The 13204-nt window shown below is 33.2% G+C and overlaps 1 protein-coding gene across 3 annotated transcripts; it reads right to left on the bottom strand.

Moving 5' to 3' along the window:
* Nucleotides 1-392: 392 nt before the first annotated feature.
* Nucleotides 393-2715, bottom strand: LOC137398728 (uncharacterized). 3 transcript variants are annotated; one of them, XM_068084917.1, is made up of 4 exons: nt 2600-2688; nt 2235-2383; nt 973-1242; nt 393-885 (listed from the first exon to the last, which is right to left on the bottom strand). In XM_068084917.1, the coding sequence occupies exons 2-4, from the start codon at nt 2293-2295 to the stop codon at nt 569-571; spliced, it is 648 nt and encodes a 215-aa protein (XP_067941018.1). In that variant the 5' UTR covers nt 2296-2383; nt 2600-2688; the 3' UTR covers nt 393-568. The 3 variants fall into 3 exon arrangements, with proteins under 3 accessions (XP_067941018.1, XP_067941017.1, XP_067941016.1); XM_068084916.1 differs by having other exon boundaries at nt 393-1242; nt 2235-2321; nt 2600-2715; XM_068084915.1 differs by having other exon boundaries at nt 393-1242.
* Between the last annotated feature and the right edge of the window lie 10489 nt (nt 2716-13204).

Below are 13204 nucleotides of genomic sequence, written 5' to 3'. Positions count from 1 at the left end.
ATAAACATATAATCTTTTCCTTTCATTATTGCTATTTGTTGTATATAATAACACCCAGTACATTACAGCTACCATTGCAGTTATCCTATTTGACTGCTAATATTGCATTTCTCAACCATCAGTATCCTTTCTTTTTTCCAATATCACTTTGGTCGTGAGCTGTATGACAGTGGAATTTCTAGTATTATAATAGTATCTTTTTGCAGCAAACTGAAAATTAATTTAAAAAAAGTTACTACTTTTGCAGTATATTTATTATTGTCGATAACATGAAGGTAAATCTAATAAACATTTTTTTTGGTAGTGTTTTAAACACGCTATTTCATCAATGCTACTAAATCTAAATCAGTTGCTAAATGCATCAAATTTCAAAGTTTATATTGTTTAAATGATAGCCAATTTATTTCTGCCATTGTATTGCTTAATCAATCAATTTTTGCTGATTAAAATCCAATTATTTGCAAGGAAACAATTTTGCGACATCTACAGAAAATTAAAAATATTTTTTCAAAAGTGCTATAATTCCATGTAAATGTCAAAAATCTTGCTTGTTTCCAAATCCATGGAGCTAGTTTTTCTTGTTATCTCTTTCAGCTGGTTCAGATGGTGAAATTGGAAATGCTGCTTCATAAGACGGAGGCTTCTGGTACAATGGAACACTCTGAAATGGAGGTGCATGCTCTGAAGCATCTATATCTGGATTTAGCTTTGGAACAATTTGAAATGGAGGTGCATGCTCTGAAACATCTATATCTGGATTTAGTTTTGAGTTGAACATTTGACCATAAGCACCCTGATGATATGCTAGATTGTTGATGGCTTGTAGAGGTTCATCTCTTTCACATTCTGATGCGTTCTGATCATCTTTAAGCCAAGTGATTCTATCTGTAGAAGCCAAAGGAAAAAGTGAATAAAAAGTTGGACTAGAAAAAACATGAGAACCACTACTACCACATTTAGACGTGTTCCAACCTTTACTAAACTCTTTATAATTGCCATTTGTCTTTATGTTGCTAGTTCCTTTATGATGAGAAGGTGGATTTTGAATGCCACCATCAACACTGTGGTGTCTACTTCCATTACTGTGTGGTACACTCTCTCCAGTTTGCAGCGAAAAATTTGGTTTATTCATTCGAAAATATTGAGACAAAGGAAGGGCAGAAATTTCAGGCGGTGGCAGCTGTTGTTGCCGAGCTGATGGGAGACTTTTGTCAGCAGTTGTAACAAGTTGGTGAGTTTCTTCTAAAATGAAAATGTGCAACTGATCAAAAAAGATAAACATAAAACGATGGTGTTAAAATAATTCCATGTCTTCTGAACTAAAATTGCAAACAAATACCAAAAAATATTTTGTTTGCAAGTTATTTATTAGTTTTATCATATGTAATACATCGCTAATTATTTGAACATTGATTGACTGTGTTTACTATTTGCAATAAAATTTGTTTGATAAAACTATTTATTGTGATTTTTTATATAATAAATTGGAATTTAATTCAAAACTTGGTTATTTTGTTTACTATTTATTGTAAACCATAACTTAATCAAAGAATACATCATAGTATACTATTTAAAAATGTGTGGGTCATTTGACAAGTTACACATCGTGTTTATCATTTTTATCCGATTATTATTTAAAATTTATTGATCACATTTATTAGTTGTAATAAATTGTTAGTTTAAATTACTTTTTGGGTTTACTATTTATAATATTTATATCCAATTTTTTAGGACTGTTTAATGTGTTTACTATTTGTAATACACTATTATTTTTTCAACAATCATGCATTGCATTTATTATTTTCAACAAGCCATTATTTAATTACCAAGCTGTTTATGGTGTTTTTAATTTGCAATTACCAACTACCGATAATTGATCACAAAGTTATTTTATTTAAAAAAAATGTTGAAGTGCCCAATTGTCGTAACATTAATACTCAACAGATTTTCACAAATGAAGGGCTAGGTTACTGCGTATTTGATTTTAATAAATTTTGCATATTTATTACTTTAAAATTACAAAAAGCCATAAACTTATCAAGGTGGTGCTTCAGATTTGCAAATAAAAACAAAAATTAAAAAATTTGATTTTTAAGTTATATTGTTAAAAATTTATTGACTGCTATAGATACTATTCAACCTTTTGTATTACTAAATACTACTAGCTTTTATATCCGTTAAAGCTTCATTTTTATCTATAGAGTAACAAACATAACACATCCGAAAGTAACTACCTTGATCTGTTGTCTGATTGAGCAAATCTTGTAGACACCGCCCACGGGTACTGTCATCCATTACAAGACCTTCTTCAAACTGTGCGGCTGGCAAAAATAGGTCAGAGTATGTATTACCACAGCAACCAATTATCTCTTTTATAACTAAACTGAAATTGAATGGAACACTTGCGCATAAGGAGACAGATAACAAATACAGAGTGGATTAAGAGAAAAATGTACAGGTGTTTAGCTACACAGAAAATTTTGTAAAATTTAACTATTACAAAACAAAGAATTTATCTAATCAGTTAACTAAATTGAAAAAAAATTCAGTCATATATTAAGTGAACAACATATATTTGCTGCAATGCACCATTTTTTACCTGAGTTTCGTGTTCTTCAGCACTTTTCTTAATGAATAGGAATAAATACCATCTTCTGACTAGCTCGCACACTGTTAAAGGAAATCGGCGAAAACATTTGAATTAGTGAGCCGCTTTTCAAACGCTTATATAACAGCTTTTATGCTATCTACTTGCTTTTATAGCTTTAGGATAGCCTTGGCACTATGCCAGATATACCTGAATTTGCACAATGCCAACTTAAGTCTATGACGTCTTTAGTCTTAATAGCACAAGTTCTTGATTTCCAGATTATTCTCAGCGTAATAGAAAAATTAGATGAAAGCTTAATTCAACTAAATGCTCAAATTTTGAGCGGTTGGTTCAGTTGAAAAATTGACAGAGAGGTGTACTGGTCTTAATTATAAAGGCGTCTAAATGCATACAGTTGCTAAAAATAGTCTACTTTATCTTAAAAACAGCAAGAAACTATCAAAGTTAGCATAAAAGCTGTTGGCTTTATTGACTATTTTATGAATGAGATTTTGCTGTGTTAGTTTTGTTTTCTTAAGTACGTTGAACAATATTTTGTAAGAGCAAAATGCATTTTTATACAGAATTAAATGTTAGTTTTATTAAAAACATAGATGAACATTGAATATGAATACTGTTACACATTTGCATAAAGATTCCTATCCGATTCAGCATTCCTTTGCAGAAGACAGCATAGACTAGCCATTTGCAGGTGTGTTTCGAATACAAGCTGTATTATACCAAACAAGTAGTAGCTCTCATGTACTGCTCTAATTGCTGTTAACTGTGTAATAAAGAGCAGTGATGTTCAGAAGGGAACAGTGATGTCTAGAGAAAAGCAGTGATGTTCAGAAGGGAACAGTGATGTCTCGAGAAAAGCAGTGATGTTCAGAAGGGAACAGTGATGTCTAGAGAAAAGCAGTGATGTTCAGAAGGGAACAGTGATGTCTAGAGAAAAGCAGTGATGTTCAGAAGGGAACAGTGATGTCTAGAGAAGAGCAGAGATGTTCAGAAAGAAACAGCGATGTTCAGAATGGAACAGTGATGTCTAGAGAAAAGCAGTGATGTTCAGAAAGGAACAGTGATGTTCAGAAAAGAAAAGTGAAGTTCAGAAAGGAACAGAGATGCTCTGAAAGGAAAAGTGAAGTTCAGATAGGAAAAGTCATGTTTAAAAAGGAAAAGTGAAGTTCTTCACATGTTCTTATAACCGCGTAGCTAGTTATTCAGTCTAGCATTTTATTAATGCTGCTCTGCAAAAATCATGAAAAGGCAAAGGACAATAATAGATTGCAGTTCAGGATAATATAGTGCAATTCTTAAACAAGTTTACAAATGATAAGCATCCAAACGGTTACACTTGTAAATGCAAGAGAGCTAACCAAGGATGTATATATAATGTAGAGATTATTAAATAATAACACACTTTTGTTGCTAGTAGCAAATGAGAACATAGATCTTTACGCTCCCTTCTTCCGTTGTGTCTTTTTATTATCTCTAATCCTATTTTTCCTTACTTGGTTTTTGCTAATAACACATAGTCACAGTGGTGTATAGAAGCTACAAGCTGACTGCCTGGTGTTGCGTGGGTATTAAAACTCATATTCTAAACAATGACAGGTAATATAGTTGCCAGCCACTTGCCATTAGCCTAAAACATTGCCAAAGGCTAATTTGAAAAGGAAAGATTAGGCTAATGTTAAACTTATTAATGAGAGCCATGAGAGCAAGCATAAAAGGATGTTGTGCCATAATGCAGAGCAGTATTTGTATTTTCACCTATATAGCGACATATATCGCACAATGATTCAATCAATCTCGCATCAATATTAATGGAATAGTTTATCATCTGAAAAACTGGAGATTTGAGATCAACTCTTCTGCGATGCAGATTTTTCATTCCAAAATTTTAATAGCTGTATCTGAACAGGCCAACATCTGACAGATGAAAATTTTTGAGATATATATAGATACAGTCAAACATGGATAACTCGAACTTCATGGGACCGAGCGAAAGTGTTCGAATTATCAGAGCGTTCAAGTTACCAGAGCACTGTCACAAGTCTATATATTTACTTATTTATTAGTAGATACATGAACATATACAAACTATAACATAAATAAAAGGCGCAAATGGCTTGTTTCAAATTAAATGCTTCTAATGTAAAGTTTAAAACGTTTTTATCACAAAGTATAGATATTTTTCTACCACTTGAGATTGGTTCGTTGTTTGAGGTGATGTTATTGCCAGGACGTTTTTTAGATTGACATTGGCACATCTTGATCGTTGTTGAAATGCTCAAAAGAAAAGACATCTTTTTCTTTTGAGCGTTTTACCCACGATAAATTTTGCCGATTTTTCTTGAAGTTTATGCAAAGATTACCTCACTTTACCTGGGATTCATTAAGAGCAACACTCCGAGGCTGTTCAATTAGAAGTTTTATGAGGTTTTACGGTACATTGTATACCACTCATGCTTTTTGAATTGATACTTATTGAATGTACACAGGTATTCTGTGTTTAGGTCAAACGATGAATAGTTTTTTTAGCTAAGAAAACGTATACGTTTAATTACAACAAGTTTTAAGACGTTTTAAACATTCAACATTCCGACATTGATTCAACACGGAATCAACGTCGGAAAACTATTCATTGTTTGACCTAAACACAGAATACATGTACGCTCAATAAGTATCCATTCAAAAAGCGTGAGTGATAGAGTGATATACAATGTACCGTAAAACCTTGTAAAACTTCTAATTGAACTGCCTCGGAGTGTTGCTCTTAACAAATACCACTTTCCTTGCTTCCGAAGGGCAACCGCTAAGCAGATGTTTTGTGTAAATCAAATTTCACCAAACCTTTAGAAAAGTCGTTGACAAAAATATCTTGCCGATGGTGGTAATAATGACGCTTCTGAATTACGAAAAGTTGAGGTTTACTTCAATGGCTTAGAATAAAGTGAATTTCTAAAGCGATAACAACCGTTTCGGTAGTCGTTGGGCAAACGACAGTTCGAGTTAACATTGTTGAGTTCGAGTTATCTATAGCAATTTATCATTACGTGGGAACGGACCAAAGAAACCGTTCGAGTTAACCCTGTGTTCGTGCTATCCGTGGGCTAGTTATCCATGTTTGACTGTATATATATATGTATATATACATATATATATGTATATATATATGTATATATATATGTATATATATAAATATATATATATATATATATATATATAAGTCAAGTATGCTGAAGACATGCTGAGTGAGCCTTGGTAACATGTTAGCAATATTGCCAACTGCTCGAATTGTAATTTGGCCAGCCATGCAATTTTTCTTGGCTGCTAAGAAAATCTCCTTCAGATAAACTTGTTGCTGCTGTTTTTGCGCTTGGTGATGCAAAACTCGAGCCAAAATGGGATGACTCCTCATCCACATATTGATCCCCCACACATGTACGTGTCGACTGTAAAGTCGGCTTAAATATGTACAAGTTAGTTCGTAAGACTCATGCATAAGACTCATAACCCAGGCCGGTTTAGACTTGTAGCCAGCAACAGACCCCCTGAGCAATATTCTATCAAACTAACGGTCAGTAATTCCTAGTGGTAACCAGCCACATTCCTTACATGTCAACCCCCTATGTCTTTTAGTGCCTGTACTTTGCTACGTAATGGCTGCCCATATCTATCCATATAAGTCAACGGTTGCCCGGTAACGGAAGCCATGGGCTGCTGAAACTCTTCAGTGCGCTTGTAGGCTGCCAAGAAAGGCATTTCTAGATTGGCATTTTCATTGATATAATTCATCACGTAAACCTATGCAGTATTTATGTCTATATAAAAGTACAGCTAAACATGTAATGGAAACATAATTAACTGCACAATGTGAGGCTTCTACATTCTCTGCTTTTCATGGCTCTTTTTATATGCTTTTTGCTTAGTTAAACCTGCTCCTCAACCAGAAGACCAACATATTATTTGACCTGCTATGTGGTTGACCGACTAGAGACTTGGCTCGTTCTTAGCATCATTTACTTTCTCTTCTCCTGCTTTTGGCAATCACTGCTACCTGTTAGTAGTGATTGCCAAAGTACTTGCCTGTTATTCAATCTCTACAGATCTGTTTTGAGCAGACTTATGTCTTCTCAAAATATATCTTTACTGATTAACTAATAAGTCCTCCTATCAGATGATACCTTCAGAAGCTTTTTGCTTTTTAAAGCCATTACCTGATGAGAGGGGACCTACGTCTGGTTAAAACAGGTCTGTAGAGACTCAATAATGGCGTAGGCCTCTTTACATTACATATTATGTCATATGTAAATATGAATGCCTGTATACATGTATGTAAGTATGTATATAAGTATGTAAGTATATAAGAATGTATGTATATAAGTATGTATGTACTCATGCTACAGACAGTACTGTTTCGGCTATTGAAGCCTCATCAGTGCAGCTCAGAGCTTTTGCAAGGGACACAAATCCCATTACCAATGAGAGTTGACTTCCTGCCATGAAACAACCAGGTTGCCTCACAGACTTTAAGAAAGTCAATGTGCTGGCACTAGAATGCTCAAATCACAAAAGTGATGAGCTTTGCACAAAGGCTAATAGTGCCACAGCTCTCACAGAGTGCTCAACCAAACCGAAGTGAGGGAGCATATGCGTAAGTATATGTATGTATGTATATAAGTATGTATGTATATATGTATTTAAATAAGTGTGTATATATGTATAGATGTGTGTATATATGTATGTATATATGTTTATATACATACATATACATAAATATACATACATAAGTACGTATGTATGTACGTATGTACATATGTATGTATGTACGTATGTACATATGTATGTACGTATGTACATATGAACATATGTATGTATGTATATATGTATGTATGTATGTACATACATACATATGTATGTACCTATGTATGCACGTATGTACATATGTACATACTTATGTATGTAGATACATGTATGTATTGTAGAGTTTTGATGGAAACTCTTAACTTTATTTAACGCATGGGATCATTTGAGAAGTGAGTTCAGCGATTAGTATGCAGATTACGACCTTTATTGAGTACTGCAAAACGTAAAATAACATTTCAGTTTTATTTTTATACGTTCTTGCTAAGCACAATAAATATGAATGCAATAGAACATAAAAAGTTACAGTATAATGGCAAGTAAAAGTACGGAACATCAACTGAACTGCGATAAAAACAATATAACATGGTATAAAAAAATAAAACAGCATATGCAACTAACCTGTTTTCTCTAATAAACAATTCCTTAGCAATTGAAAACTTCATAATTAAGAGTAGTAATTTGAATCTCGTTGCCTTCTACAGAATTTAAAGAAATGTTATGCTGTGAGTTAAACAAAACCTTAGCTTACGACTCAACGCTGGCAACTATTATTGCTGAGCACGGATAAACTAATAAACTTTTCCTACATGTATCATCTTACAATTAGGCAGGTTGACCCAAACACAGTTAATGAAGCACAAAGGAAGACAATATCTGCCATGGTTTTTACCCCTGTAGGATACAAAACAAAGTATCAAACCACTTACCCAGATGCAGACACCTGCTCCACCAATTTTTGACAGACATGTCCGCAAAAATTGAAAGTGAAATGTTGTTTTACATTAGACATTACCAAAGAAGACTTAGAGCCGACAGTTACATTCACCTAAGAGACAATATGCTAAATGAAGGTGCACAGAACATTGGCCAATTAATCACTCTTTCTTCTTCCTTCACTGGTAGCCTACGATACATGCATGGGTATGCCCAGGATTCTACGACCTATGTCAGTCAGCATAGAAGGCCAGATCTCTTTGTAACATTGACAAGGAATTCAAAATGGGCGGATATAAAAAGCTCTCATAGATAGACAAGCAGCTCATAAAAGACATGACATTGTAGCTAGAGTGTTTAGGCTAAAAGTGAAACTACTGCTCAACTTGCTAATAAAGGGAAAATATTTTTGACAATGCTCAACGTTTTCTTTATTCAATTGAATGGCAAAATGTGGTTTGCCTCATTTTCATCTTCTTCTATGGCTGATAGAAAAAAGCTCAATTCCTTTCGACTCAAAAATATCCGCAAAAAATTCCAGATAAAGAAGAGGACCCAATTTTGTCCAGCATCGTTACCAAGCAAATGATACATGAACCATGTAAAAACCTAAATCGCCTTTTTCCTTTTATAAAAGATGGAATATGCACCAAAAAATTATTCCCGCCACCACTTATTTAGGGCACTCCGACTGCTGATGATGGATATCCGCAGTATAGAAGACGAATGCCAGGGATGGGAAGACATTTTGCAATAATTCAACATAGTAGCACAGAAATAGAATCCGACAAAATGGTTTTTGCTATACTGCCCTCTTCTATCAAAGATTTTCAACATCCATCTCAATGTGGAATATTGTCATTCAGTTTAATCCATAAAATGCATTTGCAAATACATTCATCAAGCAACTTTTGTAATAGAAAATGACAAGGATGAAGTGAGTGCCTTTCAAACCAATAGATATATTTCCAGCAATGAGGCTGTTTGGATAATTTTAGGTTTACTGATCCATCAGAAATATGCTGCAGTATACTTCAATGAAGACAACATCGAACAACGTGCCCAAAAACCACCAAAGACTACTTTAACAAAGTTTTTAATGCGTACCAAAATGATGAAATTGCTCAAACTTGACTATATCAGCAAATGCTTACTTATTACGCATGAACAGTTAAGAAAAAATGGCAATCTGAAAAACAAAAAAAGGTGTTTGAAAATTGGCCTCACATAAATGCATTAGATGCGCTGGGAAAAGTACGTATATACTGTTCTTTTAACAAATGTAGAATGTTTTCACTGTCACATTTTACTACATTAAAATACAGGACCTACTTCATTGGAACAGCTTTGAACTGTTGATGGAGCTGTTTGCTCAACATTTAAAGAAGCGTGTCTTAATCAAGGACTACTAGAAGATGACAGACAGTATCACAACACTGTTTAGAAAGCTTCAGTTGCAGATTCACATTCTCAGTTGCGTAATCTTTTTGCTGTTGTTCTTATCACCTGCAATTTGTCTGATCCTTAACAATTACGGCTAGATCATAGAGAAAGCATAAGTAAAAATGTATGTCGACAATTAATTCTACTTCAACCACAGATCTCTTTAGATATTACAGACAAAACTTCTAACAATTCTTTGATTTTGTTAAAAGAGAAAGTCATTAACATTTCCGGTAAGAGACTAGAGCAACTCGGAATCAATTTGCCATGCAGTGATTTAGACCGGCTTCCACAGACAGAATTGTTATGAAAAACCAATTATGACATGACAAATTTAGATAGATTTGTTAACAGCAGAGAAGTTATCAAATTGAATCACAGTATCAAATTACGGTATCAAATCACAGTCGGATGAAGGTAAAGTTTGGACCTTACTTTTGACCCGACTTTGGTGTATGGAAAAGTTTTAAAAGCTGTGAATGATGAGCATGATGCAATATCTTTCTTGGACGCTCTCGGTAGAACTCGTAAAACTTTCTTGCTTAATCTTTTGCTTGCTAAGATCATATCTAACCGACAAGTTGAACGGGCAGTCACATCTTCAGGCATAGCAGCTACATTGCTGGAAAGTGGAAGCACATCTCATTCCATGTTTAATCTACCGTTGGATATCGGGCTCCTAGAAACTCATGTTTGCAAAATTCATGAAGGTTCTGAAATGGCTCCATACTAAAGACCACAAAACTAATTGTTTGGGATGAATGCACAGTGGCACATAAAGCAGCATTGGAAGCTCTGAGTCACACACTTAAAGATGTGGTTGTGTCAAATTTGAGTTGATTTTAAAAGAAAGCATTTTTTTTCTCAATCAGTTGATATGTTGTTCGTTGTGTTAGGCGATCTCATTGTCAAGATATTTGAAGATTAAAATCGAAAAAATCTGGTCGTCGTAAAAACGCTCAGGCCAAAAAAACATGCCCAGACTTGCCAAAAATGATGTCACGTGTGATATATTTGTCAATATATCTCGTATTCACATTGGCTATTTGCAATCAAAGGTTAGTCCTACGCGGCTCTACTGGCATATATTTTATTTTGTATTTACTCATGTTGGCTAAAATAAAATTTTAAATGCAGCTACAAATATACTATTATGAATGTTTTAAAGGCCTCAAATAACGCAATTTGAAAATTTGTCTTACTCACTTTCTCCAAATGCCGCGTAAACATTTGAGTACCGATTACCAATTCTACCGGTCTACGTTAATTCTGGTAGTCATACAAGAATTACCGTAGACCGGTAGAATTGGCATTCTATCTTGATATGTACATTCCATATTTTGATATGTATATACAGTTTACATATCAAATATATATATGAAATAAATATATATATTTCATATACATATATCTATATATTTATTTCTCAAAGTCCGTGTGTTTTTGTATTCGTTCGTCGGAAATTCGGCTATAGATCTTAAAATCTAGATTTTCAGCGATCTGATGGATTCGAACTCACGCTGGCTCTCTCATCGACAAAAGTTTTGTTTGTCTGCTCTACCACTGAGCAATTACACCATAGCGATCTGATGCGTTTTTATATAAAATATAAGGTCATGCGCGTGCTAATTATTTTAGCCTTAGGTTTTTACCAAATATTGTGAGATTTGTTTGCCTCCAAGCTCAAACATAGATTCGGTTCTCGACTAAACTGGAGCATGCGAATTGCAATTAGAAAAGCTCCGGAAACGCTCGAAAACAAATAAGCATTTTACGCTTCGTAAATTCTTTACAAAAAGGAAGAAACCATGTGGGACAACGCCTCCTCTACCGAAGAAATTTGCTAGGGAGTAAACTCTTCCAGTCGAGTTGCCTTAAATTGTTTTGGATGATGAGTCTCCTTTAAAAATGTAAAGTAAACAGGTCATTGCTGTTTATATTTTCTTTTTTCTACGATTTTTGATGTTACTATCTGTTGCATATTTTTTAGTATTGTATTTTAACCTTTAATGCTTTGAATGTTTTAAAAGCCAAACGTATGAAACGTTTACTTTTGCTTTCTTTTTCCAACATCATAAATATAAAACAATCTATTAAAATTAAACACGATCTATATACACGTTTCCATTTATAGTATGCACTATACAGTACATATTATGGTGTAAAATGTTTGCCGAAGTATATCTCCGAATTTACCACGTTTTTCCTCATCTTTGAACGGATTAAAATCTATATAATGTTATTTTAATGAAAAAAATGGTTTGGATCTCGAAAAACTTTTTCCAACATCATAAACATAAAACAATTTGTTAAAATTAAACCTGATCTATATACACCCGTTTCCATTTATAGTATGCACTATACAGTACATCTTATGGTGTGAAATGTTGAAAATACAGTTCTTTTATTTATTTTTAATTTAGTTGTCCTGCTCAAAACCTTTTCCCCATGATATGATGTTTGAAAGTTACAGCTGTTAAGTAAAGATGTTAAGTAAAGATGTAAAGTAAACAGGCCATTGCTGTTTATATTTTCTTTTTCCTACAATTTTTGATGCAAATATCTGTTGCATATTTTGCTGTTTCATTGTTTCCTCATCTTGGAACGAATTAAAATTTACATCATTTTATTTTAACGGGAAAAGTTGTTTTGGATCTCGAAAAACTTGGTTAGCAACGCTAGAACAGTTCAGCTAGAATAGGTTGAACTGTACATTATTAAAAGCTGAAAGTTATGAACTTTTAAATTTACAGTGGTTTGAGAATCTTTTCCTCATGATATGAAGTTTGAAAGTTACAGTTGTTTGAAAAATTTTGAAAACCTTTTCAGTTGTTTTAATTTTGTTAAATGTTGTTCATTTTGTTAATTAGCGTTTATTTTAATAGCGATATAGTATAGTAACAAGCGCTATTTCCTTTCCTCAACAGCCAAATGTTTTGTTCGTGAAATGCGTGCTTCAAAATTTTTTCTATCAGTACTCACTTTGTGTATTAGCTTTCACACCTTCCCTTCTAAACCTAACCAATTAGTAATTCTTAATTATTTTCCCATTTTACAACAATCATTTGTAAGATTAATGGAAGATTTATCGTTAGTATCATTTATTCCTCGCTCTCTTATATTTATATACATTTACATACTTTGAGAAATATATATATATATATACAGGTAGATTTACATTCTCTTATTACATTTATAAACTTTGTAAAACTTTTGAAGTTTATAATACAAGTTTTTACAGTTTGTTACTTTATCGTTTTTATTGCAACTTGCATTTTTTTAATTTGAGTTTAATATCTGTGTGAAGTTTAATCGTTATTCATTGTCCTATCACTGTAACCTATTATTACTTAGTTAGTTTCCAACCTTTCTTATAAATATTAATTTTTGATTCAACCATTTTTGGCAGACATTGTTCTAATAAAATTTCAACCACAAAATACTACCATATTCTGTCATATTTTTTTTATTAATCTGTTAAATACATTTATTGTCAGAAGTTACAAATTGTCTAATACATCCAAAGAAAAGAACCTGTTCTGCACAAAATAAATCCCTCATGATATAAAGTTTGAAAGTTAC

The sequence above is a fragment of the Watersipora subatra genome, chromosome 6 (assembly GCF_963576615.1).
Source record: "Watersipora subatra chromosome 6, tzWatSuba1.1, whole genome shotgun sequence".
In the NCBI taxonomy this organism is placed as follows: domain Eukaryota; kingdom Metazoa; phylum Bryozoa; class Gymnolaemata; order Cheilostomatida; family Watersiporidae; genus Watersipora; species Watersipora subatra.
The sequence above is the reverse complement of the archived record's forward strand: the minus strand, read 5'-3'. Positions and strand labels throughout refer to the sequence as shown.

Excerpts from the sequence above, each read along its gene's own strand:
- LOC137398728 (XM_068084916.1), bottom strand. The coding sequence starts at position 2,295 with ATGGATGACAGTACCCGTGGGCGGTGTCTACAAGATTTGCTCAATCAG. Across the intron at positions 1,243-2,234 it reads CAATCAGACAACAGATCAAG|AAGAAACTCACCAACTTGTT; the intron begins GTAGTTACTTTC and ends TTTTCATTTTAG.